Source organism: Chaetodon auriga, chromosome 12, assembly GCF_051107435.1.
Source record: "Chaetodon auriga isolate fChaAug3 chromosome 12, fChaAug3.hap1, whole genome shotgun sequence".
Taxonomy (NCBI): Eukaryota; Metazoa; Chordata; class Actinopteri; order Chaetodontiformes; family Chaetodontidae; genus Chaetodon; species Chaetodon auriga.
The window spans coordinates 10,153,033-10,180,265 of NC_135085.1; the positions used below are offsets into that span (position 1 = coordinate 10,153,033).

Here is a 27,233-nt window from a genome sequence, read left to right on the forward strand (position 1 = left end):
CAGCAGGGATATTGCTAACAAGCTATCGCACGTTTCCAGTTTTTTGTGTCCAAATATAGAATGTGGTGGGGATTTTCTCTTTAACCTCTCAGATAGTTCGAATCCATACACTACTTGATAATTATATAGCTAACTAACTATATGCCATTGGAAGGAAAAATATGATATTCCATGTTAGTCATGTTGCCACAGACCACAACAAAACTTCAAAAGGCCTCACACAGTAGTTTTGAGTGTTATATTGTAAGTTATATTTCTGTTGTAAACAAATAGCTATAAATACAAGTATCTCTGGTTTGTTTTTTCTTGTAGCAAGATGCCCCTAACTAAGAACCAATGGTGACTGATTGACATTGCCCTGCTTTGCATTCAGATTTGTGAGTGCCTGCATAATCTGATGAGATGTTGGATTCCAATGACTGCACCTTGTCCCTAGACAACCTGTTTTTTGAGAAACCCATTGTCCACCAAGTGTGAGTACAAAGAGGTGCTCCTCATCTTCCCTCTCTTCTCACTATCTCAGATGAATAAATGTTTTTGTTTGTTTTGTTTTTTTTTGTCTCCCCTGGATTGCATTTGACAGAAAGCCACTACACCAGGAGGCCAGTCCATGGCAGCTGGAAGTGCCTCCCTCTCTTTCTCAGATTCCAGACACTCAGGATATGCAGGAGGAGGCAGAGTTTCTCTCCACCCTATACAGTATGTTGTGCTCTGGATTAGGTTGAATTCCTTTTCCCTGGGCTTGAGTAAACTGCTCAGTATCTGGCCTATTGAAGCCCTACCAAATTTAACTGTATGACTCACTGACACAATAGCTTGAATAGGCTTGAAAGCTTTCCCAATTTTCCTTGACTTGCGTAAACAAACAGGATCTGGGTCTTGTGATATATTCTCATAATCACTTGTATAACTACATCTTAGTAAATCCCTTGCATTTTTATAAGCCAGCAAAAGAGTCAACCTTAATTTGTATGAGCACCAAATTACAGCTACTAACAACTTGGTTTGATAACGCTCTCCTTGTCCAATCTTTAATGTCAAAGGTTCCTCACAAAAACCCAAGACGTTCCTGCCTCCTTTCAAGGCATCAGCTGGCCTTAAGGTTTTACCATCAAAAATCAACAGTCCTTACAGTTCCAAGAATGGTGAGACAGAGATTGAAACTCGGGTTGGCAGCAACTGCCCCAGCAGATCTGATAGCCTTTGGGGAAGTGAAGGGTTCATGGATTACTCTCGGGGTGCCAGTCAGAGTGGCAGGGGTGGAGATGAAACCCTGCAGGACCCTGATCATGTGGCCGTCAGTGGGAGGTGTTTGTCTCTGGACCACAGCAGAGTCCCACCTCTACGGAGAAGGCAAGTGTCAGTTATTTGTCAAGATGACATTCACCTGATTGTGAATTAAAGAGCATGTGTACATCCTTTCCAGACAGTACAAAATGCTAAAAATTTAAGGCTGTAAAAAACTGGTCAACGAGAATTTTCTTTCTTTGGAGGCAGATGCTGGTCATAATTTAAAAAAAAAAGCTTTAATTTGTAGGCTTTATGTCATTCACTATATAAAAAAACATATTTCTGGTTTTTCGCTGTCAAGAAATGTAATGTAGTGCTGACTTACTCTTTAAACTCTCAAATTTTTGGAGTCCATGATACACTTAGTTAAGATGGTACTGCAGCAAATCCTGAAGAGGCTTGATTTTTACACCAGTGGACAGTTCATAAGAACATGAAAATATGCTAAACCTTCCTGCATGTTAGCTTCGTTGCCAGAGGCCACAGGGCCTGTCCTTCAAATAAACCTCCCAGCTTGCAGCAGCAGCAGCCATAGTTCCCCTCTCACATTCTACCTTCCTCCTCTTTCAGTTCTTTATTCCATCCATATACTCTCCTCCCTCTCACAACAGCTTGTTCAAGGTTCAGGTGTTGAACAATGGAGGTGACTCGTCAAACACATATGACCTCAGTAGGAGCTGCAGCCAGACAGCATCCAGACCTCAAACTTTTCTCAGTCAGGTTGCCATGGCGACAGTGCCTCCTCCTCTTCAGCCGCCACGGGCGACAGTTAGCCAGGCGGCTCCTCCTTTCTCCACTAAGCCCCGCTTCTCACCCCCCCCTCCTCTGGGCTCATCTGCAGCGAGTGGCCGACCCCCGCAGCAGGCGGCACATGCAGAGATGCAGGACAAGGGCACAAAGAGAGCCTTCGTTCCGCCCATGACGCCTCAGCCGCTCTGCATACAAGGTGCTGCACTGCATTAACACAGTCACAGACAGGCGCTGTGCTCATATGTTTGTAACACTCATATAGCTTCTGTAAAGTGTTGCAGCTAATGAGCATGCCCATGTCTAGCCATGGCAGCAGCTGCCACAATGTGTTTGGATGTGATGAGGTGAAATGAGGTGAGCTCCCCCCATTGACCGCTCCATTGTAATGAAACATGCTGGGCACTAGGTGGTGAATAGTAAGGCAGTGGAAACAGCAAACAGTAACAGCAGAAACCTTTGTAACCACATGCAGTCTGTAGAATATCTGCATTTTTACTTTACAGTTAGTGCGACATAAAATCCCTTGATTTTATGGCCTACAGACATGTTAAACCTTTCATATTAACATCAAGGTGAGTGTAATCAGTGAGAAGAATGACTGAAAACGAACTTGTGATTATTTTGACTGTATACATTTCAGGGTCTTCTGGGTCTGGAGTTTTACGACCAGTTTCTGAAATTCGTATCCTTTCTGTTGCTCCTGTAAGACAACATCATTTAGACAGTCTCTGCAGTCTGTGTTAGAATGCTTGGAGTGCATTTCATAAGTGATGTGGTTTGATTTTCTGAACCATGCTAATACAGCAGCTAAGTTCAGATCTGTCTTCAGCGAGTTCCCCTTTTTCAACTATGTTCAGTCAAAAGCACTGGATGACGTAAGCATTACCTGAATGCCTCAACATGCTGAGGATTATAAATAGCATGACAGATTTCATTGTTTTGTTGCAACCTGTTCAAATGTACTGTACGTGTGAGTGTATCTTGGAGTGTTTGGTTTGTTCACAGGTTCTTTACACGGGTAAGAACTTTGTGGCATGTGCTCCTACCGGATCTGGTAAAACAGTACTGTTTGAACTGGCCATCATTCGCCTGCTAATGGAAACCTCAGAGCCCTGGAGAGATGTCAAAGCTGTCTATAGTGAGCATACTATTGTGTAGACCTTATGAATATAACCACATAAGTCCAGTCCGCGTAGTCTCAATATTGTGTGTATGAGCTTGTGTATCAAAATTCAGGCAGCAGGATGAAATTCTTTACCTAATGAAAACTCATCTTATCGTCTGTGAAGAGCAACAGCGTTTCAGCACAACACACCTGACTGTAATCATGCACTGGGGCTTTGGTGTTTTTCCTGACTGGCTTAGTGTGTCATTTCCAGAGTGTTTGGATTTTTGATTCAATTATAGATTTAAGGTATTTCTGAGGTACAAAGAACTGTCTTGTAAAAAGATTCACTCTTTGTTCTTGCCAGTGGCCCCTATCAAAGCTCTCTGCAGTCAGTGCTTTGAGAGCTGGAAGAACAAGTTTGGTCCTCTGGGACTGAGCTGTAAGGAGCTGACGGGCGACACAGAGATCGATGACTTCTTTGAGATTCAGGACTCCCACATCATCTTGACCACGCCTGTGTGTGACACCGTGCAACATCTCAATCATACAACTGCAACAAAAATGAGGAAAGATGAGAATCAGAACTAAAATTTGAAGTCTTAATTGATTAGACCATGTTGTCTATCTTTTTTTTCTTAGGAAAAATGGGACAGCATGACTAGAAAATGGAAGGATAACTGTCTGTTGCAGCTAGTCAGGCTCTTCCTTATTGATGAGGTCAGGGTTTGTTTGTTCTCAGGCCGATTTCTCAGTGTTCATTGCATCACGTGAGCTGTCTGTATAACACTGTGTTTAATTATGCCACATTGTGTGATGACACATCATTACCCTCTGCCCTTCATTTCACAAGTTTAGCCATTAAAAAAATATGGTACATCATGTTCTGGTCTTATGTATTATGAGAGTGCATACAGCTTGTGTAGTTATTCCAGGCTGAGATGAACCCCTTATAATGAACTACAGTGATAAAGGACAGCTTAATTTTATTATACCTACATACATACCAGTGTCTCTGTTGAACCTTTTTGTAAAGCCAAGTATAAGATGACAAATGTTGTTCATCCAGGTGCATGTGGTGAAGGATTCGACCCGTGGTGCCACCCTGGAAGTGGTGGTGAGCAGGATGAAGGCCGTACATGCCTACAGGACAGCACAGAATCCAAAGACAGGCCTTTCTATGAGGTTTGTGGCTGTATCGGCCACCATTCCTAACATCTCTGATGTAAGTGACAGAGTCAGTGAAAGAGCACTGCAATAGTTTGTTAAGGATAAGAGAATTCAAAAGACAATGTGGACAAGTCATATATTTCATATGGAAAACCTGTTTGGAGTCCACTGTTTTGTGATTGAGTCAGACAAATGCTTAAAAATAGCGACAAATTAAGACGGGCACTCCATTATTGCACTGTGATGTATCAACACAATTCTGTGTTTGTCCTGTATTCCAAGTGTAACCTGGGGCTGATTGTTGTTTTGTCTGCCTGTTGTTAGATAGCAGACTGGCTGTCTAACGAGAGTGGTCCAGCCACGTATCTCGCAATGGATGAGAGCCACCGTCCAGTGAAGCTGAGGAAGGTGGTGCTGGGATTCCCCTGCAGCCCAAACCAAACAGAGTTCAAGTTTGACCTGTCACTCAATTACAAGATGGCCAGCATCATACAAACATACTCCGACCAGAAGCCTGCGCTGGTGGTGGGTGTAAATGTTGGGCCAAACTCTATGTTCTCTTTCCTGCTTGTGCAGTTGTTTTCCTTCTTTTTCAAGTCATTGAACAGGGTCATAAAGGGTTAAATAGGATGGTGGGGTTAGAGTATGTCATGGTATAATAATTATGTCATTCTGTAGTTTTGCTCTACAAGGAAAGGAGCCCAGCAGTCAGCTACAGTTCTGGCTAAGGATGCTCGGTTCATAATGAGCATGGAGCACAAGCAAAGGTATGTTTCTTACTAATCCATACATACACATTCCTCTCACATGTGCAATTATTCATCAAAACCTTGTTTTTGCTTTTTAATTTAACTGAAAGCTTGATCTTTTTGTTACTCTTTGATCTGTTTAGGTTGTTAAAATATGCAAACTCTATTCTGGATTCAAAACTGAGAGGTGAGCCCCCTTTTCGAATGTCTAGACCCACCAGATGCAGAATATGAACCCAGTTCCAGCCAAGACCCATTTATTTAATTATGACTATAGCTATCAACTGTGTAACAGCATGTTGTGCTTTGGTTGTGTTCCAGATCTGGTGATGATAGGAGTCGGTTATCACCATGCAGGAGTTGACTTGTCTGATAGAAAGTTGATAGAAAAGGCCTTTACTCTGGGAGACCTGCCTGTCCTCTGTGAGACATTGTCAATAATACAGTTTTATCTTCTTGTAACTGGATATGTGATTATATAAGCATGCAAAATAAAGCTGCAGACAAACAGGAAAGACAAGTGTCACAGCCGAGTTACGACAGCTGAAGCATGCAGTATTTCATATTGTATATCATAATTTCAAGGCCTCAACACAAGCTATATAAATTACAGAAAGTATGGCTTGAATGACCTATAGTGCTATATTTTTATGCTAAAAGCAATATGCAGTGTTTTCCTACCCATATTGACTGAAGTGATATACACCAGCTGCAAATGAAGATGCAAACAGGTTAAGATTTTCAGATATGCTTATCACAACAAATGAGACTGCAGAGTAGATAACGGAAGTGAGAACAGGTGTTATGGTCGGGTGGAGCTGTGACGTCATGGGAGAGCAGGGAAGGGAGAGAAAGGCCAAGAGCATTTACTGGATAAGTGGAGAGTAGCAGCAAAGGGCCTGGGAAAACACAAATGTGGCTGAGGAGGAGGAACGAGGAGCCTGACAAGTGCACAACAATCACAAACAATTTGAAACCAGGTTTTCGTTGTATTTCATGGCCACTGAATTTGCTTGTGGTCTGATTTTTAATATCCTAGTTACCACCAGGACTCTGGCCATGGGGGTGAACCTGCCAGCTCATCTGGTTGTGATCAAGTCTACCATGCAGTATGTGGCAGGCTCCTGCGAGGAGTACAGCGAGGCCGACTTGCTGCAGATGATAGGCCGAGCTGGAAGACCACAAGTAATGGCAGAATAATAATGGAACACTAATAATGGAATAATGGAAGCTCTTATGTAAATAGCATTTCTTCAATACAGTGAAGTAATTAAGATAGCAACAGCTAGTTTTAGAATGATGCCATGAACTAAATGACTTTTCTCCCTCTAGTTTGACACATCAGCAACTGCAGTGATCATGACCAAGATCCAAACCAAAGACAAGTACATGAAGCTCATGAATGGGATGGAAATCATTGAGAGCAGGTATGACAGCTCAGTCACTTGACATTTCTTCTTCTTCCTCTTTTCTCTGTCAGTCTATCTTTCTCTTACTCTTGCTTGCATTGGAAAGAGATTACACAGTAGTGCACAAGCTAACAGTATACTTCTTTTCCACAGCTTACACTGTCACCTGGTGGAGCACCTGAATGCTGAGATTGTTCTCCAAACCATCAGTGATGTCAGCATGGCTCTGGACTGGATACGCTCCACCCTCCTCTACATCAGAGTCCTGAAGAACCCCACCCACTACGGTCAGAGCTCAAAATACACACAGATCAGAGTTAGTGTCCAGCTTCTTCTGCATTACTGTCTGTTAATCTGGTGCATACATTGTGCTTCAACACCAATATCAGGTTTCTCCGCCGACTTAGACAGACACGGAATTGAAGCAAAATTGCAAGGTGGGCCAAGACTGTTTTTCCTGTGTTTGATGTCTTTGAAGTCACTGAAGTCGCATGTTGCTGTTAGGCGGACACTCTATCACTGAATTTAAATCATGAAGCTACTTATCTTTAAGCTGCACATTACTAACACTACCCCCACACTAATGTAGTTTAAGTAATTGCTGTTTCTCTTGTCCTCTCATAGAACTGTGTTTAAGGAACCTCAACTCTCTGTCCTCCATTGGTCTGATCAACATGGATGAGGATATCAACATCAAACCAGCAGGTAGAGGGGAAATGTGTTTAAATGCTTGGTAAAAGATGAACTCCTGTTTTTGTTTTTAACATAGTTTCACTGATATGGTTGTTATTTTCACCTTTAACTGTGCTTTTCTTTTTCAACTGAGCCTTGTATTGAAGATATGAAACTGTGAAGAAGTTTGTTTTTGTTGCAGAGGCCGGCAGGTTGATGGCGAGGTACTGTGTCGCCTTTGACACCATGAAACAGTTCAGCAAAGTGACTGGCACTGAGAACCTGTCTGACCTGGTGGGTCTGCTGATAAGACTGGACACTACTTACGTTTTTGATTAAAATGCAGATGTAGTGACGTTTTGTGTTGTTAGGCAGGATTCCTGCAAAACGACATCATTTGAATTATTTGGATGTTGTATACGGTAAAGACAATTCCATTCAGATCAAAAATGGTTGTATGTACAGATTGAGCTGGTGTCGAAGAGCAGAGAGTTCAGCGACATTCAGCTGAGAATGAACGAGAAGAGGCCTTTGAACACTTTGAACAGGGACAAGAACAGGATCACCATCAGGTCAGACATGTTTCAGGGCTGACAGTTGCAGATACAGAATCATAACCACTGATTTTAACTTTTGGATTGCAAATGCATAATGGTGAAGGTAGACACATTAGCCATAAATTGGATGTTTATGTATTTTTTCCAGGTTTCCCTTTGAGGGAAAGATCAAAACCAGTGAGATGAAAGTGAACTGGTAGGTGTATTCAATCAGTGTTTTCCCAGTGGACATACAATGCTGAATTAAAATACTGGTTTACGAATTTTACTGCATTATTTATCGTATCATAGATTTCTTATAGACTGTCCACTGTACATATTATGTGTTTTATTGCCTTGTCTTTAGCTTGATTCAGGCTCAGCTTGGTTCCATCTCAATTCAAGAGTTTGGACTCACACAGGACACAGCAGCGATCTTCAGGAATGGGATGCGCATCAGCAAATGTATGTTGGGTAAATCAGGGTTAACAAATAATCAGAGTGCTCTCTGACTACATTTCTTTTGAGCTTTGATTGTATTTTGATCCTAATCAGGCCTGTCAGAGTTTTTGTGTCAGCCATCCAAGACTGGTTTTTCTGCTCTTCTCAACTCCCTGATCCTGGCTAAGTGCTTCAGAGCCAAGCTCTGGGAAAACTCACCCTATGTTTCCAAACAGCTGGAGAAGATAGGTGGATACATTACTATGTCCATACGCTGTGCATGTAGACATTTGGTGCTCCTTGGACTCATTCTTGTACAGAATGAATTAATTCGTAAACCAAACGTTTTTTATTAGATGCACATGCAGTGTCAAACTAAATATTAACATTTGATAATATTCACTGTGTGTTTCAGGCCAGACCCTATCAACTGCCATGGTGAACGCTGGACTCACCACTTTCAGCAAAATAGAGCAAACCAACCCCAGAGAGCTTGAGCTGGTCAGTCTGTGTAATATTTGATAAGAAAACACTTCTTGATCATTCAAAGCATTTGATTTAACCATTGTTTGAGCTGGATCAGTGGCAATGTACACACCAGGCTCTGATGCTCCAGCTGTGATCACCGTAGCTCACAGCTGATTGTGCTGACTGGGAATGTTATGTGAAGCGGCACCTGAACTTTGTTTCTTTTCTTCAGATTCTCAACAGACATCCACCATTTGGCAGCCAAATCAGAGAATCTGTCATACATCTGCCCAAGTATGAAGTTACTTTGGAGCAGGTAAAGTTTTTTTGTCAAAGGGAAACCACATCTACTAGAGCTTTTCAGTTTTAGTCATTTTATTTAAAGGTGCATCTGTGTCCTGTAGCTTCCGAGGTATAGCTGTGCCATGGCAGAGATTGTGGTAAAGGTGAACCTAAAAAACCAAGCACAGCTGCTGTCCAGGAGAACAGCTCCCACCCACCACTATGTGTCTCTGATCATTGGAAACTCGGACAACACAGTGGTCTTCCTACAGAAACTCACGTGAGGCTCTTGGCTCCCATCACTTTTGTGGCACAAAACACAACACAAGCCTTTCACCATTACCTAAAACAAAGACAGAGCCTGGTTTGAGAATATGTAGTCGATTGATTTTCAGCAGACAGCCTCTTGTCTGTTTTCCAGGGACTTGGTGCTTTTGAAGTGTGGAAGCTGGTCAAAGAAGATTGAGGTGGCAAAAGCCTCCAAAGGAGAGGAGATCAGTGTCAATCTCATCAGCTCAGACTATGGTAAACCATGGAAATACCTTTGCATTTCGCACAGAAATGTATCCACAGTATGTACAGATATCCTGTATATCACTTCCTATATCATAGAGGGGGATGACAGTATGTTGTGTTGTTCAGGACAAGCTTTCAGTAGCTATAAGAAATATAAACCTTTTACCAATTTCAACAATTCTCAAAAATCTGACCTATTTTCTGGCATTTGTCATTTTTGCTGTATTGAACTCGAATTGTGACATCCATAGCCATCAAATAAAAAAACACAAATTTTAGGGTTGTCTTACTTTTATATAAAATGTACATCTTGTTTTAGCACATCCCACAGGCAGACTCCTGGACTGGACAGCCAATAGATGCTGTGCAGGAAGTGCACTGACTTTACATTTGGGCCTTTTGCTCTCCTATAGTCGGCTTAGACATCCAGCAGAAGTTCAACGTGTACTACTCTGGAGCCAGGAGGTTTGGAACTGATAATCCATACAACATATCATATGATCGTACTGGACAGAGACCGCAGCACTCTGCACTGCAACCACAGTCTACAGATCAGGCTGCAGCTCAGTGGGAAAACACAGCATCTGCTTCAGACCCAGGCACGCCACTTTGTTACTGATGATTTTGTTGATGCTGAAATATGATATATTTCAGTATAGCATTTCTTTAATGGCAGACTGATAGTTGAGATGTTTTTTTGTTTCTCTCTTATTCAAATATGACAGTTTCACAATCAGACTCAGGCAATACAAGACAGTGCAACCACTTCTGCAAGAATAAGGATCTCTGTGGTCATGACTGCTGTGAGTACAATTACACATCTTTCACTGTGTCCATGTGTTTTTGTGCATTTCTTTATCTACTTTGTGTGCCTGTCATGAAAGAGGTCCTCTTCCTCCAAATTGTCAAATGTGTGTAACCCCCCCCCAGGTAAAGTAGGTGTGACAGTGACAAGAAAGAGGTCAGCAAATCAAGAATCTAGTTTCTCTTCCTATTTGAAAGACCTGAGGAGCAGGTGTGACACACTCACACAGACTCCTGTCAAACGACTCAAGGTGAGGTTATCATATGTATGTATATATGTGCAAGCTGCATATGCATCGTGTGTTTTATATTATTGTACCAAATGAGAATTGCAAAAATAGTCCTATAAGACAACTATACTTTGACAAACACTACCAGTGTCTTTCTTACGTGCTCATGAGAGTCTGTCTGTCTGTATGACAAAGCTGAACCAGTCTGTGTTTGATGGTTGGTTTTATTTCAAGATTAAAATGAGTGAGAAGTCTGCGTCTGTCGACATGCAGCAGTTTGCTTTCAAACCCAAAGAGAGGCCACATGTTCCCAGGTATGCCCACCCACATTTTAGATGTATTTGATTCATGCAAACATTTGAGTGGTTCTCTTAGCAACTGCTGCAAATTAGCTTCTTAAATGCAGCATTAATATTTGTGTAAATGTGCTTGGTTTCAATGAAATCTGGTGGCTTGATGCTGAATTATATTCATGTCACATTTTATTTGATGAAGGTATGGAGGGGGTCGTTATGAGGCTTCAGTGGGTCTGACAGGAGGAGACTGGGCTCACCTGCCAGACATCCTTCATCTGGACAACGTTGACGGTGGTAAACAAATGGCACGAAGAAGATGGAGTCAACACACTCCCTAACATCGCAGTCACATTTAACAATCACATGATCTGACTGTATTTTTCTGTCTCATCATCACTCATCACTCTCTCTCCTTTTGAGATTATGAAGACAATGTGGAGGACTTGCACAGGACGATGGAGGAGCCTCCCCAAACGCCTGCTACATCTCATGCTCACCATCAAAGTATTGTCAACCAACTCAACCTCATTACTCGATACCATAGCATGCCATAGTCAGTACACTTATGGAGAGGAACCTGTGCACACCCCCTCCTCTTATGTGGCCAGAGTCTCCACACACTGGATTATTGCTCCCAAAAAAGTTTTGTGTGACTGAAAAGGCAACGCCCAAATTACCAACGTGACAAAGAGCAGGATATGTTAAGACACCATTGTGATTACATCATTCTGACTTCATTGTGCCAGCGGCTCATGATAGGACTTGATACATAATCAAGATGAAATACATTATCAGTGCCTGAAAGAATCACAGAAAACAGTCCCCCTAAATATACACTTTAAAAGTATTTCTTGTAAGAAAATACATGCCTGAAAATGAGAAGTACAGCATATTAAGAAAAGACTTTGACGAAATTTAATAGACCCCATTGATATGAAGGAGGAAGACGTGCAACTTAATACATGACAGAAGGCAGATAAAGCATAATTAACTTGGCAGAGCCAGAAGAATGCAAAATGGAGAACATTTTTACACATTATGTTTCACATTAAAATGCATTTGAAAATGAAAATAAAAATGTACACATTTCAACACAATGTTTGTATGTAATTTCAGCAATCATTGAGATAATACTGTATCAATATAATTTGCCCAAGACAATTGCCTATATGATCATCTTTGAAGCACTACTCAAGTTTGCAGTGAAGAGTAGAAAACATGCAAAGCCACCAATTATGGGCTTTAAAAAACCCAGGAGTTCAGATTAAATCCAAGAAAGGCCAAAGTGCAGTTACATTTGATGGTCTATTTGTCCTTTTTATTTAATTCATCTGTGTTTAGGCTCCTCTGTGTGGATGAACCCAGATATCAGTGTTGGTGCAAGTGGAGACCATAAACCACATCTAAACCAATTCAGTACAACCGACTCAGCTTATACAAAGACTGGTGTATCTCACTGCCAAACTGCACCATCCTCACAAATACCGACTGTCAACTTTGACCTTGGGAATGAATGGGACGACTGGAGCGACTTTGATGATGAGAACTTGGTGCATGCCACTGAGACATCATTGGCCTCGTGTCCAACTGATGCACAACCTCAAGTCCAGCAGTCTGTAGACTACAACATGCCAGGTAGTTAAGTTTGAGTTCCTTTTAGTGTACGAGATACAGGTCAGAAATCAGAATAGGTGACTAGTTTTTCCACATGAACAAGTCATTGCAATCAAGCTTTTTTGGTTCTGATTTTGATAAGCATGCATATGTTTCATGTGTAGACTTTGCCATGTCATCATCACCAGTATTCCTCTTTGACTCAAAAGTCAAACCCTGTGGAACAACAGCAAGAACACCACTGAGGTAAGACCAGACAGTTAAACACGTATAACCTCCTACAGGAAGGTGTGTAGTGATGTGTGAAATCTCCTTTCAGAGGGTACGGAGTGGTCCAACAGTAAAAACGTTTGTCACACTTTTGTGTTTTAGGCTGATTTCACCAAATTTAAGTCCTGAAATCAGAAAACCAGGATCCTCACTGGTCACAATGAGACCACAGAACAGAATCACACTGGACTGGAAAGGAAAGGTATGTTTGTGTGCTACTCTTGTTTAGTGGCTACATGCTGATCACTGTTGTTTACATGAGATATTCTTTTAGTTTATTAATAGCAAAAGGGTTTCTGACACCCAGGTTAAGCTTACTCAAAGGTGCCTGTAAACAGCTTAACCTTTCTGAAAACTTCACTGGTGTGTGGTCAGTAGCTGAGCTACGTGATGCTTGCCTCTCTTCCTCCTTGTGCAGAGGCCAAGCGTATTCAGTGAAGAGGTCACAGTAAAAACACCAGAAGCTCTCCCTGAGACCCACGTGGCTCCACTTACCAGAAGGTTTGATTTCTTTTCAATGAGCGTCCCAGCCAGCAGCAGCTCATCCATCGACAGATGGTAGAGGAAATGATCATTTCAAGCTTCTTTTCTGACTCATTACAATATTATTTCTTAGTACACTAAAGCATACCTTTTCACTCAATTAATTTCTTGCCTCTTTTTTTTGATCTACTCTATGTTCAGCAGCAACAGCAAAGAAGAGGAAGCTTTCCTTGGGATATTTGATGGTATATTTTAGATGTACTGCCTGTCTAACTGAATATGTCATAAACATATGACAATGTTCATGTTTCATTAGCAAAAATTGTAGCCTGTTTTAAATGTCTGTCATGCTATTACATGTTCATATTGTAAAAGAAATTGTTTCTGATGTTAGTTCTGATTGTTACTAATGTAATTTATTTATTTAATAAAGTCTGTTTATTGGATGATTCTGTGAAATCTTGAGCAGTAAATCTGCTTGCAGTTTAATAACTGACAAGTATTTTTGGTGTGTAAATACACGTGTATACTGTAGACATATTTCTGAATTTATCACAGCTCTATACAGATTTTGAGCCATATTTAGAGAGTGTCTTACATAAGGAGATCTCCTAAATGATGATTAAAGTTCCTAATGAAGAGTTTCCTCTTAAGAGCTCTTAGCAAAGCTGCTGAGAGCAACTTTTAATGGGAGAACTGTTGAGCTGAGAGAGGAGCAGGCTTGACCCTGTTTCCATCATCATTATATTTCTGAATTAATTTACTTACTGTCTACAGTGATTGGTTGCCAGATGACCAGTCAGTGTGAGTGAATGTGAAATCAAGTATTCATTAATACAAGTGTGAAAAGCAACTAGATTGGGTTAGATTAAATTAGTATTTTAGTATATTTTTAGTTAAAAAAAAAATATTAAATCTAATTAATAGAAAGATTTCATTAACATGCTTTAGATATTCTAGAAATTGTGTCAAATTTCATATGAAATAAAACATTGGGTTTTGTGATTGATCAAATCTCCTTTTTAGAATGGGGTAATTCTACATTTAACACATCGATCTCCTTTATTTATTCATTTTATCACATTATTACTTCATGTTCATTTAAGGATCGGCCAAAAAAACAACGAACTAATGAAGATTACTACATATTTCCTGTGTCCTAATCTTGCAGAGTTGCTCAAATTGCCGTCTCAGGTGTGTGTGTGTGTGTTGCATATGCAGCACTCTTCTGTGTCCGGGACGCTACATGCGTACAAATGTGGTTCCGTGCTGTTTTTTCATAAGGAGAAGCAATAAGCTGCCTTACCTTAAACAGACATTTGATGGACTGTAGTCGTGCACACATGACTGAATTAAAGATTAGGCCACATTACATTTTGGAGCGAACGTGCCGTTATATACCCGAGAAAAGGGTACATTTAATTTGACTTGATTGGCTGTGTTGAGCAATTTCTTTAAAAAGTTAATAATAAAAATGAAAGGAGACAAGAATAATGACAGATAGGGGCGTTTGGGAAAATGGTTCCGACAGCACAATGCAATTACAGCTGGACGGACAGGTTTTCATGCCACTTGTACACCAACGCTGAGATAGTGCCTTATGGCGGACCTCGCCCCTGAAGGATGCGACACAAGCCGCTGTAGACGAAAGATGTTTGAATACCATCTAGATCGAATATCTGTTTCTGTCGGAGAAAAGCGAGGGCGTCCCAAACCTTGCAAATATGTTTTAACCTTTCCCCTTAATTAAGGTACCCTCCACAGCTGCGGGTGTGTCGCTCCGTCATGGAGGGGGAAGGGTGTAGGGATCGATGTAGAATTGGGCCTCACAGTCGTGTCCCTCGAGAATTACTCTTAAAACACTGGAATCCCAAAGTCTGGACTAACACACGTTGTGCTTGTCCCACTTAGGAGCCGCTTGAGAGTGTTTTGTGAATAAGGCCCCAGATATTACAACAGGACGCTAGTATCGCTTCAGTATCAGGTAGATTTTGGTCTCAGTCTGACAAACTATGCGCTGAGAGAACGGTCGATATCGCGTGATTTGTGCTGGGTAACGCGAGATGTGTCTGACGTCACTTTTAGCGCGGAGTTTGTTGTTGGCGGAAAAGCTCCAAGCTGAAAGTCTGAAATAAAAGGTTTTATTCGGCCGCAAACCGACCGAGATTTATGTATTCAAATTATCCTAATGGAGCTTTAGCTCGTACCTGCACGGCGTGTTTATGACGTATTTGTTTGAGAAACTACGGCACTTAGCGACCAAATACAGCGGTGAGTTTTTTTTGTTTTCCTCAACAAGCTGCTGTCCGCTAGCCCGACAGGCTGCAGCTAACAGTAGCATGCTAGTTTTTTGTAATGAGTAAGGCAAACAGTCTTTACAGATTTCCTTCCGTCCATCTGCCAGTGTAATCAGGTAAATTGCCATTAACCTCTCGCTTAATCAAGTCACTGCGCCTCTCCATACCCTGTCCAACTTAAGACAGCTTCCTAAAGTTCATATGACAGTGACTAACTGCATAGTAAGGTTTGTAATGAAAATGTTTTAGTTTTACTCATTAACATTTCCAGCCTCCTAAAGTTTCTTTCTCTCTCTTTTTAGATGGAGTTGTCTCCTGTCTGTATTAAAGCTGACAGAGGGCACAGGAGAAGCAAAGTCCCAAGTAAGTTGCTCAAAAACACATTTGTAATATGTGAAGGTTGGCTGAAGAAGCAGTATTTGCATGTCCCTAATATATTTACTTTTTTTTTTTTTTTTTTCAAAGTCAGGTGAATGTCACTTTGTGCAAATGTTACCTTTTTTGCTGATCTGAGAGAGTGAGGAAGACAAATTTGCCCATCTATGACAGCCTGTTTGTGCTCGTTTCCTTCCAGGGGATGTGGAGACAGACATTGAGTTTCTCTACAAAGCTGTCCCTCAGCTGGCCAAGGTTTTCCGCATCATAGACAAAATTGGCGAAGGTACATGCTCTGTCTGACCCTAACCCTAACCCTCTGCAGTGCTAACTTGCTCACCTTGTTGGATTCACTGGAGCAGAAGAAGTGACGTGTTTATGACGTGTGTGAATCTGTGCATCAGGTACGTTCAGCTCGGTGTATCTGGGCGAGGCTCAGATGCAGGATGGGAAGAGAGAGATGTTTGCCCTGAAGCACCTCATCCCGACCAGCCATCCTGCACGCATCGCTGCTGAGCTTCAGTGTCTCACCGTTGCTGGGTGAGTCCCGTGTTGTTGCTCACATCTTAAAACACATTTAGAGGCTTTGCTTCATCTATTGTTTGTGATCTTGTTCAAATTTGAATCGATTATTGTGATTTTTATCACCTTTATATGTTTTGCTGTTAGACTTTGTTGGTTAGCAATAAGCATTACATAACTGTAACATAATAAAAAAAAACCCAACATACTTTTCTGATCAGTTGTAATAATAATCAGCCTTTGACAGCAGGTTCAAAAGGAGTTTATTATTCCCTCTGTAGATCCTCTCTGCTGCTGTTTGTGTTATCTGGCTGTGCTGTTTGTACTGCAGTCAAAGGGTTCGAGACTTATTTACTCGCTACAGGCGTGTTACCATGCTGACGCATAATCCATGTAAGAGTTGTGTGCTCACAAATTCTAAAATAGGGAATTAAAGAACTCTTTGGTATCACAACTGTTTAATCTCTTTCCTTAAAGGTTATTTTTATGCCGTAGCTAATTGGTGTGTGGGCTCTTCATTTGTCTAACGTGTGATTCAGCTGAACCTACACACCTACGTGCACTGATGAGTGGCTTGGCAAGGAGCTCATTTGGATGTAGGAATGTGCATTTATGTGTTTTTCTTATAAATTCTTGGAAGCGACTGGCCAAGACTGACATCACCGCAGAGAAATGAGTTCACTTTTGGAATGAGACACCCCCCTTTTTTTTTTTGTTTTTGCAGTGGCAGAGAGAATGTGATGGGGGTGACGTACTGCTTCAGGAAGGAGGACCATGTAGTGATTGTCATGCCCTATATGGAGCATCAAGCTATTGTGGTACGTACTATGTCACACATTGGTTCCTTTTCATGACATACTGAACGTGGCATGGACCTAATCTGTAAAACTTAAAGCATCAAGTCACTTTCTCGAAGTTCTTGTTTCTGTGTTTGCTGAAATGCCATTTAAAACTTCTGATCCAATCAAAATGTATTCATCAGGACATCATCGGCTCATTGAGCTTTGAAGAGGTTCGGCTGTACATCTATCACCTGTTGAAGGCCTTGAGACACATCCACCAGTTTGGTATCATTCACCGAGACATCAAACCAAACAATTTCCTCTACAACAGGAGCAGCAAAATGTGAGCAGTCCTGCCTGTCTGTGATGAGTGCAGCTGCATAATTTCATCTGATCGGTTCGTATTTAAATCTCATGTTTCCAATGCGTGTGTAGGTATGCGCTGGTGGACTTCGGCCTGGCTCAGGGCACAGCAGACACCCAGATTGAGCTGCTGAAGGTGGTGAGGCAGAGGCCATCGCAAAAAGGTGGAGGGTCCACAGGGAAACAAGACACCACACAGAGGAGCAAAGCACCACCTAAACTCCCTCCCAAAGCCACCACAGCCTCAATGTCACAACCTCTGCCTCCACGGCAGTCCACGACTGTGCCACCTTCCTCCTCCTCTTCCCCCACCACCACCACATCCTCCTCAGCCCCTCGGAGAGCACTGGTTAAAAAAGCACGTTCTGTCACCACCACCACCGTCACCACCTCCACCTCTCGCACAAAGCACACAAAGGTGTCTGCACTAAGTCAATATTTTGCCGTTACTGGTGTTTCTGAGTCTATTGTCCATCAAAAGTCAAATTGTCAATTAGTGTAATTAAGGTTTATTGGGTATCACACGCCTGAAGTTTTGAATTTCCTGCGTGGGTCTGTTAAAGCATCTGTGTTTGTCCTCTGCTTTCTGCACTGATGTGTTGGTTTCAGCTAAATTTTGTGTGTTTTCTCTAGGATTTGCCTGGACTGCGCAAAGTGTCACGGCCTGTGTTTGGAGAGAGGAACCTGAATAGCTGCACTCCAGCTCCATCCACCACCAAACAAGCTGTCATGAAGATGGAGGTAAGGAAGGTGGGAAGCAAAGGTTTAGAAGGATAAGAAGCGTCACTCTTGTTCTTTTGAATATCAGGTGTTGTAACACTGAGTTATCCCACCAAGATGGCATCAATTGCTAATATTTAAAAGCTATTTATCAGGCTTGCACTGTAAAGGAGAAAAGGAAGTTTTGTATTTTAGTATAGTACATAATCCTGAAAACTTTTTTGTTTTTAGACTGGCGTTGTTTGCTTTAATGAGACCCTCTTATTTTTCAGTGTATTCTTTCTTCATGTCTTCTATCTTGAAATCTTTTGTTCAGCTGGTGAAGCCCAGCAAAACAGAGGACCCAGCCAGCCGAAGGTACTCCTCAGCCAGCCGAGGCCCGCTGCCTGTCAGGACCCAGAGCAACAGTCAGAAAGCTCAGAGGAGTGTTCATCAGGGCCTCACCTGTAACTGCTACTTAACAGAACGTGTCTGCAACATCTGCATGTCCAGGTAACAAAACACAGAGAGGAAGAAGAAAACCTCTTTTTTCATTACACTTTTACAAAACACATACATTTAATTTTTTGCTCTTCTTTCACTGATTTGTGTCTTTTCAATCTCCTGCTTTGTGTTTTTATTAATACAGGAAGCAGCAAGTGGCTCCCAGGGCAGGAACACCAGGCTTCAGAGCACCAGAAGTCCTCACAAAGTGTCCAAACCAAGGAACAGGTTGGTATCTCAAAGCATAACTGTTGTATTGATTGGCAACTACACAATCTCACTCTTACTGATTAGCGCTGTCGCACGCTCCCCTGTCTTATCCTCCTGTACTGCAGCCATAGACGTGTGGTCAGCTGGTGTGATCCTGCTCTCGCTGCTCAGTGGTCGTTACCCGTTCTTCAAAGCTAGTGATGACCTGATTGCCCTCACTCAGATCATGACCATACGAGGCTCCAGAGAAACCATCCAGGCTGCCAAGGCATTTGGTGCGTATGAGCATTTTTTGTTCTGCTTCTGTTTTTGTGATTAATCCAGCAATGCTGTTTGTCACCGCAGACAGTCACTGTAACAATGTAGGAGTTGAATTTTGTGAGGTTTGGAAGCCTCTGTGCAGAGAATGAACCTGTTTTTGGGCTGAACCTCATTCAGGGAAGGCAGTGGTGTGTAGCCGGGAGCTGCCTCGGCAGAATCTCAGGACGCTGTGTGAGACGCTAAGAGGGCAGAGGCCGTCACCAGACGATGAAGTCACGCCACTTCCCGAAGCCAACAAAGACTCCACCGCCAGCCGTCGCCACAAGATCCAAGATGATACACCGACACGTCGTCCGGCTGAAGGAACATTTGAGCAGCACAAAGACGGAGCAGGTGAAACTCTCAGAGAACATTCAGGGAGCACAGAAACCACTAAACAAAGCTCAGAGACAGACCGCAAGGTGGCGGAAGATGAGCGGGGCTGGGACAGAGTTCCCGATGAGGCCTACGACCTGCTGGACCGGCTGCTGGACCTGAATCCTGCCACCAGGATCACAGCTGCTCAGGCCCTGCAGCACCCACTGTTCACAGACCTGTGAAACCTCAGCAGGACTGGGACTGCTGGCTCCCTCGGCTTTGCTTCATACTACGAAAGCTGCAAAGACAAAAGGTGTTACACTTTATATTCACCTGACAGAGTTTAAGTCTTTCCCCTTGTGAGAAATGATTCCGCTGCTGCGCATCGGATTTTTAAAGCAAGGTGGAGAAAAGCTTAAATCCAGTGTGGAGAAATGAGCAGAATAAGAGAACAGAGATGTGGTACATTTCTGTGTGAGGGAGTAAGTCCTCTCTCATCCACACGTGCTTCATGTATTTGAATATTCGGATCCATTCAAGACAGGCTTGACTGGCTGGGTCAGAGGCCTGCAGTAAAGAGTAAAAATGTTTTCTTTATGGCAGCTATGGAACAAAGTACTTTGCGAATGGGCATTTAAAGAGCTCTAGGTGTGTACTGTTAGCTGTAACCTTGGTAGGAAAAGCACCAACTCAAGGCGTTATATTGTCAATGGTTGTATAGTTTTACAATGATTTAAAACAAACCATCTACAAGCTGTCTGGTGAAATATTCAACCCTGAAGGTTCCTGATCTCTGTGAAGACTCAGCTTTTCTCTGTCTGATTGTATTCCGCTTTAATTTAACATTCTGTGTTTTACTTCAAAGACCAAAAGAGAAAAATACAAAACTTTGTCTTGTTATCACTCTCGCCTCCCTGCTGTAGAGTGATGCCCCAAGTTGTTACAAAAAGTCTTGAATTGTCAAAGACAAGAGGGAAGAGTCCATATGTTGTTTACTATTGTCACTGCTGCCATAACACCACATGACTGCTGTATGAACGGGCTTTTAATTTGAAGGTGCATATGAATTCCATCAGTATTTTATGAGTGTGAGTGTTGCTGCTGTAGGGGAATGTCTGTTTCAGCTGTGGTAATTTCTAACACTGAAAAACGTACAGTCTGCCTCACTCCACTTTGCCTTGTCTAATAAAGGGAAAAACAAAGCAAGCGGCTGCATCATTAGATTGATGAAAAGATTTTTTGGGTTTAATGACAGAAAATATCACACACACTGGAATAAACAGTAAATACCTTATTTAATCCACATGTACAAAAGTTTATTTATTATAGAAGTAATACAAACTTCCCAGCCATTATTTGGATATTTTATGGACATTATGCAACATTTTAAAGTTACACTTAATTCTAAACACACACAAAAACACAAACAGAGCACAATTTGTTCGGGGTTTGAAGAAGTGCATCCACATGTGGTGCTGCTCGTTCTTTAAAACAATCAGCAGAGCAGTTGTGGGCATTTTTTTTTTGTGTGTGTGTGTGGTCGAGGGCCTGAGACGACGATGTCTGACGGCGGAGCTCACAGCTCAGCCTTGACCTCGGTGAGCTCCTCTATTCGCACCAACACGCTCTCCATCATGTCAAACGTGTGCAGGGCCGAGTGCAGAGCCTGAAAGGACACATTAAAATTCAACGAGGTCAGCGCTGCACAGACGCACAATGGACCGCCGTTCGATTGTCCCGTGAATATGAAACCGTCACTGACCTCAATCTGCGACTCTGATGTCATGTTTGGCAGCTTCTCGTCACCAACGGACACAGAGAGCACCGACTCCTCTGTGGAAAACACATCCAGGCCGTCAGAACACTGCTGTGTTACAGATTATTAGATTTTTATCATATTTATAACAACAAACACCCAAGTAGGTGAACATGAAACCAGATTTACAGATTTTCACATGCCTCTTTAGTCGTGCTGTTATCCTGAGAAAGTTTTCCCATCTTTGCAAAGGAAGTTAACGTGTGGTTTGATAAAGGTGGAAGTGAAACTCCAGTGTCAGGGCTAATAAACCAGTGCTGGTCTGACCTTTGGACTTGCTCCTCTTGGTCTCCATGATGCTGTGGAGCTCCCTCTCGTAGTGAGCTCTCGACATGTTCACTCCAACACGGAGCGGCTTTATGAACGTATCTTCTATCTTATACAGCTCAGTCCAGATCCCCGTCTGAAAACAGCGGCAGAACAACACGAGTTAGCTGATGAACTCTGGAAATCAGGAGCATGTGGGGAGGTGTTTAAGCGTCCCGGCAGGTAACTGAATCACACAAAATTCAATCAGACCATCATTCAGTGTCACTGACTTCAGTCTTCTGACTGGCCTGCTGTGAAACTCACCTGGTTCTCTGTCACTTTGTCTCTGATGACAAGGTAACGCAGCAGGTTCAGAGACTCCATGACTCTGTTTAAAGCAACACAAAAAGATGAGTTTAGAAACTGTACTTTTATGATTCACCTCCTTCCTTATAAAACTTTATGGGATGGAACTATTTTAAAAGGATTCAATCACATTTTATTCATTTGACAATGGAAAAAAGTGCATTTCTAGTTTAGATTATGTGAAAATTAAGCACATATATGCTTGTACATACTATACAATCCATTCAAAACCATTTTTTGGAATCCTCAGCTGGCTTTCAGTATTATTTCACTATGATTCACGGCAATGCTTCATAATAATAATGACCAGTTTGTCAGCGTTTTAGCTGTATTTATCTCACTGAACCTACTCCGCTGCATATCATGTTGGCTCTTGGCTCTTTAAAAGCAGCAACAACTGCTTCTCACCTAATGCAAAAAAAAAAAAAAAAAAGATGGATGGGGTATCATGTGTGTGCTGACCTGTCCAGGTACTGCAGGAGGTCAGTCTCTGGACCATCGGGCAGACTGAGAACTTTGCGCAGCAAAGGCAGCAGGTGAACTCCCTCGAACCAGGTGTTACCGTTACCTGGCTGAGGACAGGAGGAGACAAAGGCAGACTTTTACGAGTCCCTCTGGACGGACACTCATTTAGCTCTTAGTTACTGCATCGAAAATGGCGACAGAGCTGACAGCCCCCCATGAACATCAAAATGCCATCTCACCTGCAGAGCAAAGTCGATCTGGTTCTTGATGTTTTTAATGATGTAGCCTTCGACTCCCGAGTGATTGCTGGTTTTCAGCATGTACCTGAAACGAGACGATCGGGATAAGTCAAGATGTTGGAGGGTGGAACAGAAAGACACTTCTGATGACTTTAAAGGAGGAAAAGGTGGAGCTCACTGGAAAAACCTGTACTTGGCTTCAGTGTCAAACTTATCGATGCTCAGCTGGAAAACCTTCAGACCTCTGGTTCTCTGTGGACCAGGAAGCAAATGTGTAAATATACACATGTAGAGAACAAAAGATGCAAATTATATGCATGGGAAATCATTTCAAGGCTATAATAAGGGTCATTGTTAAGTCCATTATTTATGACATAACATTAGCCAACATTGCGAAATTATCTACTTAAGTGAAGTCTCACCAAATCGTGCCTTGGACATATCGTCATGACCTTCACCAAGTTCTGCAAACAAACAGTGAAATCAATGACTCAGCGCAACATAATATGCACATCGGTGAAGCGTCACGCTGTGAGAATCCCAGCAGAGTAAAAGCTGAGGTCTGAATGAGAGCTGTGCTCACCTGAGGGACTGCCAGGAAGCTTTTGATCTCCAGCAGGTCTGCAGGCAGACTGCCAGCCTCCACCCGCACCAGGCTCTTCTCATACAGTTCCTGTGTGTGACGGCAAACACACGTATGTCACATCAAACGTTCCAACACTTTTTTTCCCCATTTTTCCTGTTGCTCTTGATGCTGTTGCTTGCATGGATCTGGGGGATCAGTGGCGAGGTCTTCCTCATCACTTTTTATCTGATCAGCCGTTTTCCTGCTGGGTAATGAGCATCTACAGCCTCATGGGCCGTCTACAGTGCCTCACTAAGCCTGTTTTCTTAATACACTTTTAGAGCTGTTGAGATCAACTGATTTAATGGACATTAAACTCACTCTGAGGATCAAACACACGTTTATGAGCTGCTGTATGTCACCAGATGTTTTCCCGAGGTAGACTACTAAAGCTCTCACACAAATGTGTACATTTTACTAGACAGCACTTCATTACAGGTCACAGCAAATGCTACGCTGTGACATAATCACCTGAGAATTTGGAAACCACAGTATAAATCTTCAGAATGTCTCAAAAAAAGAAAAAAAAAATCAACGTTGGACTCAGTGTTTCAGTTTGACTCACCAGTCCTTTCTCAATCCTGGACTCTTCAGTTCTGTCAGAGAAAAAGGTTACAAGAGGTTCAGGTCAAACACACAGCGCCAACAAAGATGAGCTGGTTGATACAAGTCGGTATTTATTCAGGATGGAACAGAACAGACAGAATAATGCTGTGTCATGTATTCACCTGGACAGGAGGAGGCAAACATGCTCCATGTTACACCGCAAACAGAACACCGGACTGTAAACACAGAGAGAGTCAGGAGGATTAACAGTGTTCAAACAGCAGGAATCATCATCAGCACTGTCCAGGGCTCATTTCTAGCCACATTTGAAGAAGCTTTTGCGATTATACCAATCTTTTCTATCTTACCTGAAAACACTGGGGAATGTGTCTGCAGCCAGGTGATGGACGAACACGAGGTGAGCCAAGCTGGCCAGTGACTCTTTAGGATAACGCACCTCCTCCTCCAGGAAGCCTGGAATGTGTTTTCTCTTCAACAGAGGCTGGTACACAAGACTGGGGAGGGACTCTCCGATAGCACTGAGGCTGGTCTGTACGAAGAAAGATGCTCGTCGTTGAGATAACATGTAAGAGGGTGATCTGACCAATCATGAGTGAAAAGGCTGCACGATTAAAATATTTGGTTAGAATAATACATAGTGGTTCAAATGACTGAATGCTCAAAACTAGTGCAGTTGGTTTTACTGACAAATTACTGCAACACACTGGTTCCCAACCTGGGCTCCTGACTACCACTAGGGGTCACCAAAACTTCACAGTGAAAAGGTGCATATACAAAACATCCATCCAAATATGTCACTTAGTCAGGGGTCATCAGCTCCCTTAAGGAAAAAAGTTGGGAACGACTGCTGTGGAAGTCTTTGCAGGATCCAACTAACATTTACACCAAAGTTACAGAGCAGCATCAGCTCTTTTCACAATATTGCGGTGCATGAATACCAAAATCTCTGTGGCAAAATTCCTGAGAGGAGACGCAGCCAAAGTGTCTGGATCCTTGAGTTGGACCTCCAGCAGAGGGTGGCTCAGAGTCTTCATACAGCTATGGGACAGGAAAACACAAGGAGTCAACCTTGGTGTCAGCATTAGGCTTCATATACTGCTACTAACCAACGCATAACATGAGAAAACATATGAGCAGATATTTTATATGCAAGGCCAAGTTGTTCATCATTTCATATTTCTCACTCACAACTTTAGCAGCTCTGTTCGCAGCTCATCCTCTTCACCCTTGTCCTGTTCGCCCGCCGTCTTGTTTGCGCTCTCAGTTTGTGCCTTACTGTTCAGGATGCTTTGCTTGGCCTCGTGCACAAAGGGCCTGACAAAGTCTGTGAGATCGGTGCAGCAGCGACAGAGGGAGAACACGTCGTCCTCCTCTTGCTCCTTGGTGTGAGGCAGAGGCAGTTTGGCCACCTGGTCCAGCACAGAGGACAGGGTCATGCCCAAGGACGACGCCTTGCGGCTGCCCAGGGTCAGCAGCACTTACAGGAAGACACAGACAACAGAGGGGGAACAGTGAAAATGGCTGCCTTTGACTTGACATGTTGAGAATAAATTGGAGTACATACTTGAAGAAATGGTCTTTACCTTTCTGTAGAGGGCTCAACAGCAGATGGAGGCTCTCTGCTATGGTGTCGGGGTCATCCTGCTCCAGCTGCTCCAACAGACCAATCAGCAGCTCCTTGGGTCTGCAGGTCTGGAATGAGTCATTTCACTTTTCTGATCTTTATTTTTAGTATTTCTTGCATTTTCTGGTCTTACTGATGCTGTGATTGTCAGTGTTTGCCATTTTGTTATTGCTGTTATTTCTGTGTGGACTAAAAAAGAACAATTTCATCCCAACACTCAAGACATTAAGCATCTTCACAATGTCAGATTTGTAATATTTCATTGTTTACCACATCCTGTAATCAACACTGTGAATCAGATCAATCCATTCCTGACACTGACTGTCGTGCAGATGAACAGACCTGTAGCAGGTGGTTGAAAATGGCGAGGCATTGAGAAACGTTCTTGTCTTCTTTCCTCAGCAGAATCTGAATCAGGGGTGGTAGCAGATTCCAACCCATACATCTCACGATGTCCTACAGAGACAAATGGAGGAGTGTTATGCAGCAAAGTCCATGTGCTGAAACAGTGGTCAGCTTTGAGCAACATACCTGATTCTTTTCATCCAGGACAATACTGAGGACCTGTGCGCTGTTTCCCTCCTCGATGCAGCTCCGCCCAGCAACAGTGAAGATATCATGATCCTCAGCGGTGTAGCTGTCATCAGGGAGGGCTTGCTGTGTGAAACAGAGACAAAAAGAGGGACTCAAAGAGAGAAAATACACACATTCTACTGCAGTGACTTACTGTTGAACAATTTCAGTGAATGAATTAGAAATTAGGCAATTAATCAACACTTTTTTTCAGCTTCTCCAATGTGTGTGCAGTAAACAGAACCACACAATAACACGCTGAAGGTATCATTTAGAGCTGTTTAATTGTGACTATAATATAGAGCAAATGGACTGACCGAGAAAATAACGAGCAGATGAAAATAATCAGTATTTACTGGCCAATATAAAAGAGTTAAAAAAAATAGCTTCATCTCAACCATCTACAAGAGAAAAATGATGCTTCAAACATTAATGCATGAGTAATACTAATCTAACAGCAAACTACGTAATAGTCTATAGTACATCACTACACACTGTATACACTCACAGGAGCCATTTCTCTACAATGAGTACTTTTACTTTTGATATATGAAGTACATTTACCTAATGATATTTTTGCACTTTACTAAAGTAACATTTTCAATGCATGACTTCTACTTGTACCAGAGTCACAATGTGCTCTAAGTACTTTTACTTGAGTTAAGAATCTGGATAGTTCCTCCACCACTGGGGGTGGAGGTGGTTTGTTGAAGCCCCCTCAAGTCCCCTGAAGGACTCACACATCTCTGGACCACATCACTGAGCTGCTCCAGAGCCATCCCTGTTATCTTCACACAGCAGCCCTTTAAGACAAACAAGAGACCTCATTTCAAACTGATGCATATCACACTAACTGATAATCAAGTGTTTGATCATTCAAGAGCGTCCACTCATCACTGATATGTGGTGACATCCGGGTTATGTGAAAGTTAGGGGCAGAGGAGCCTGTGAGGGCTGTGAGCACTGGACAATGGATGCTAGTCTTCAACTCTGAATTAGCTTAGCCGTTAGCCTGAAAACAGAACTTTTTTTGTGGTATACTAGCAACCCAAACACAGTCACAAACAGTAAGCCCTGTTGCCGAGTTACAAAGTGACAAATAGGACATATTAGGTACCCACCTCAGCTACCTACATGTCCCAAACAGGCCGGTGAAAACTACCACGCTACCCGGTAAGCGTGCTAAAGCTTCGATTGTCCGCTTTGACTCGCCGTAGAATGAAAGACGTCATCGGTCAGAGTTGAACGATCCAA

The 27,233-nt window shown here is 42.5% G+C and overlaps 3 protein-coding genes across 3 annotated transcripts; 2 read left to right on the forward strand and 1 right to left on the reverse strand.

The window, feature by feature from the left end:
• Positions 1-402: 402 nt before the first annotated feature.
• Positions 403-16,047, forward strand: hfm1 (helicase for meiosis 1). Its single transcript, XM_076745195.1, has 41 exons — positions 403-473; positions 584-699; positions 1,044-1,353; positions 1,902-2,236; positions 2,681-2,722; positions 2,845-2,915; positions 3,046-3,178; positions 3,513-3,664; positions 3,788-3,865; positions 4,215-4,370; positions 4,640-4,840; positions 4,994-5,082; positions 5,208-5,251; positions 5,386-5,487; positions 6,104-6,249; positions 6,397-6,491; positions 6,627-6,760; positions 6,863-6,910; positions 7,098-7,178; positions 7,348-7,439; positions 7,611-7,717; positions 7,851-7,898; positions 8,049-8,146; positions 8,237-8,371; positions 8,538-8,623; positions 8,823-8,906; positions 8,995-9,152; positions 9,294-9,397; positions 9,802-9,987; positions 10,126-10,191; positions 10,319-10,443; positions 10,657-10,736; positions 10,918-11,012; positions 11,139-11,216; positions 12,063-12,353; positions 12,497-12,578; positions 12,705-12,804; positions 13,021-13,160; positions 13,287-13,330; positions 15,685-15,745; positions 15,957-16,047. Exons 1-40 carry the CDS (start codon positions 403-405, stop codon positions 15,708-15,710), a joined length of 4,629 nt encoding a protein of 1,542 aa, XP_076601310.1. The 3' UTR covers positions 15,711-15,745; positions 15,957-16,047.
• Positions 15,856-20,648, forward strand: cdc7 (cell division cycle 7 homolog (S. cerevisiae)). The gene is made up of 11 exons (XM_076745045.1): positions 15,856-15,873; positions 15,932-16,043; positions 16,162-16,297; positions 17,004-17,097; positions 17,262-17,404; positions 17,497-17,842; positions 18,058-18,165; positions 18,461-18,636; positions 18,773-18,855; positions 18,963-19,112; positions 19,276-20,648. Exons 1-11 carry the CDS (start codon positions 15,856-15,858, stop codon positions 19,695-19,697), a joined length of 1,788 nt encoding a protein of 595 aa, XP_076601160.1. The 3' UTR covers positions 19,698-20,648.
• Positions 20,649-20,733: 85 nt separating this feature from the next.
• On the reverse strand, positions 20,734-27,191 carry glmna (glomulin, FKBP associated protein a). Its single transcript, XM_076745176.1, has 19 exons — positions 27,101-27,191; positions 26,720-26,782; positions 25,938-26,063; positions 25,749-25,862; positions 25,366-25,474; positions 24,971-25,259; positions 24,721-24,820; positions 24,130-24,311; positions 23,944-23,997; positions 23,781-23,811; positions 23,174-23,263; positions 23,013-23,054; positions 22,769-22,842; positions 22,591-22,675; positions 22,349-22,458; positions 21,845-21,908; positions 21,539-21,674; positions 21,218-21,288; positions 20,734-21,121 (listed from the first exon to the last, which is right to left on the reverse strand). Exons 2-19 carry the CDS (start codon positions 26,756-26,758, stop codon positions 21,032-21,034), a joined length of 1,806 nt encoding a protein of 601 aa, XP_076601291.1. The 5' UTR covers positions 26,759-26,782; positions 27,101-27,191; the 3' UTR covers positions 20,734-21,031.
• Positions 27,192-27,233: the final 42 nt, after the last annotated feature.

Excerpts from the sequence above, each read along its gene's own strand:
- cdc7 (XM_076745045.1), top strand. Across the intron at positions 17,405-17,496 it reads TACAACAGGAGCAGCAAAAT|GTATGCGCTGGTGGACTTCG; the intron begins GTGAGCAGTCCT and ends ATGCGTGTGTAG. Across the intron at positions 19,113-19,275 it reads CCAGGCTGCCAAGGCATTTG|GGAAGGCAGTGGTGTGTAGC; the intron begins GTGCGTATGAGC and ends AACCTCATTCAG.
- hfm1 (XM_076745195.1), top strand. The coding sequence starts at position 403 with ATGTTGGATTCCAATGACTGCACCTTGTCCCTAGACAACCTGTTTTTT. Across the intron at positions 474-583 it reads AAACCCATTGTCCACCAAGT|AAAGCCACTACACCAGGAGG; the intron begins GTGAGTACAAAG and ends TGCATTTGACAG. Across the intron at positions 5,488-6,103 it reads GGGAGACCTGCCTGTCCTCT|TTACCACCAGGACTCTGGCC; the intron begins GTGAGACATTGT and ends TTAATATCCTAG.
- glmna (XM_076745176.1), bottom strand. The coding sequence starts at position 26,758 with ATGGCTCTGGAGCAGCTCAGTGATGTGGTCCAGAGATGT. Across the intron at positions 25,863-25,937 it reads TCCTGGATGAAAAGAATCAG|GACATCGTGAGATGTATGGG; the intron begins GTATGTTGCTCA and ends TTGTCTCTGTAG. Across the intron at positions 24,312-24,720 it reads ATTTTGCCACAGAGATTTTG|ACCAGCCTCAGTGCTATCGG; the intron begins GTATTCATGCAC and ends TTCTTCGTACAG.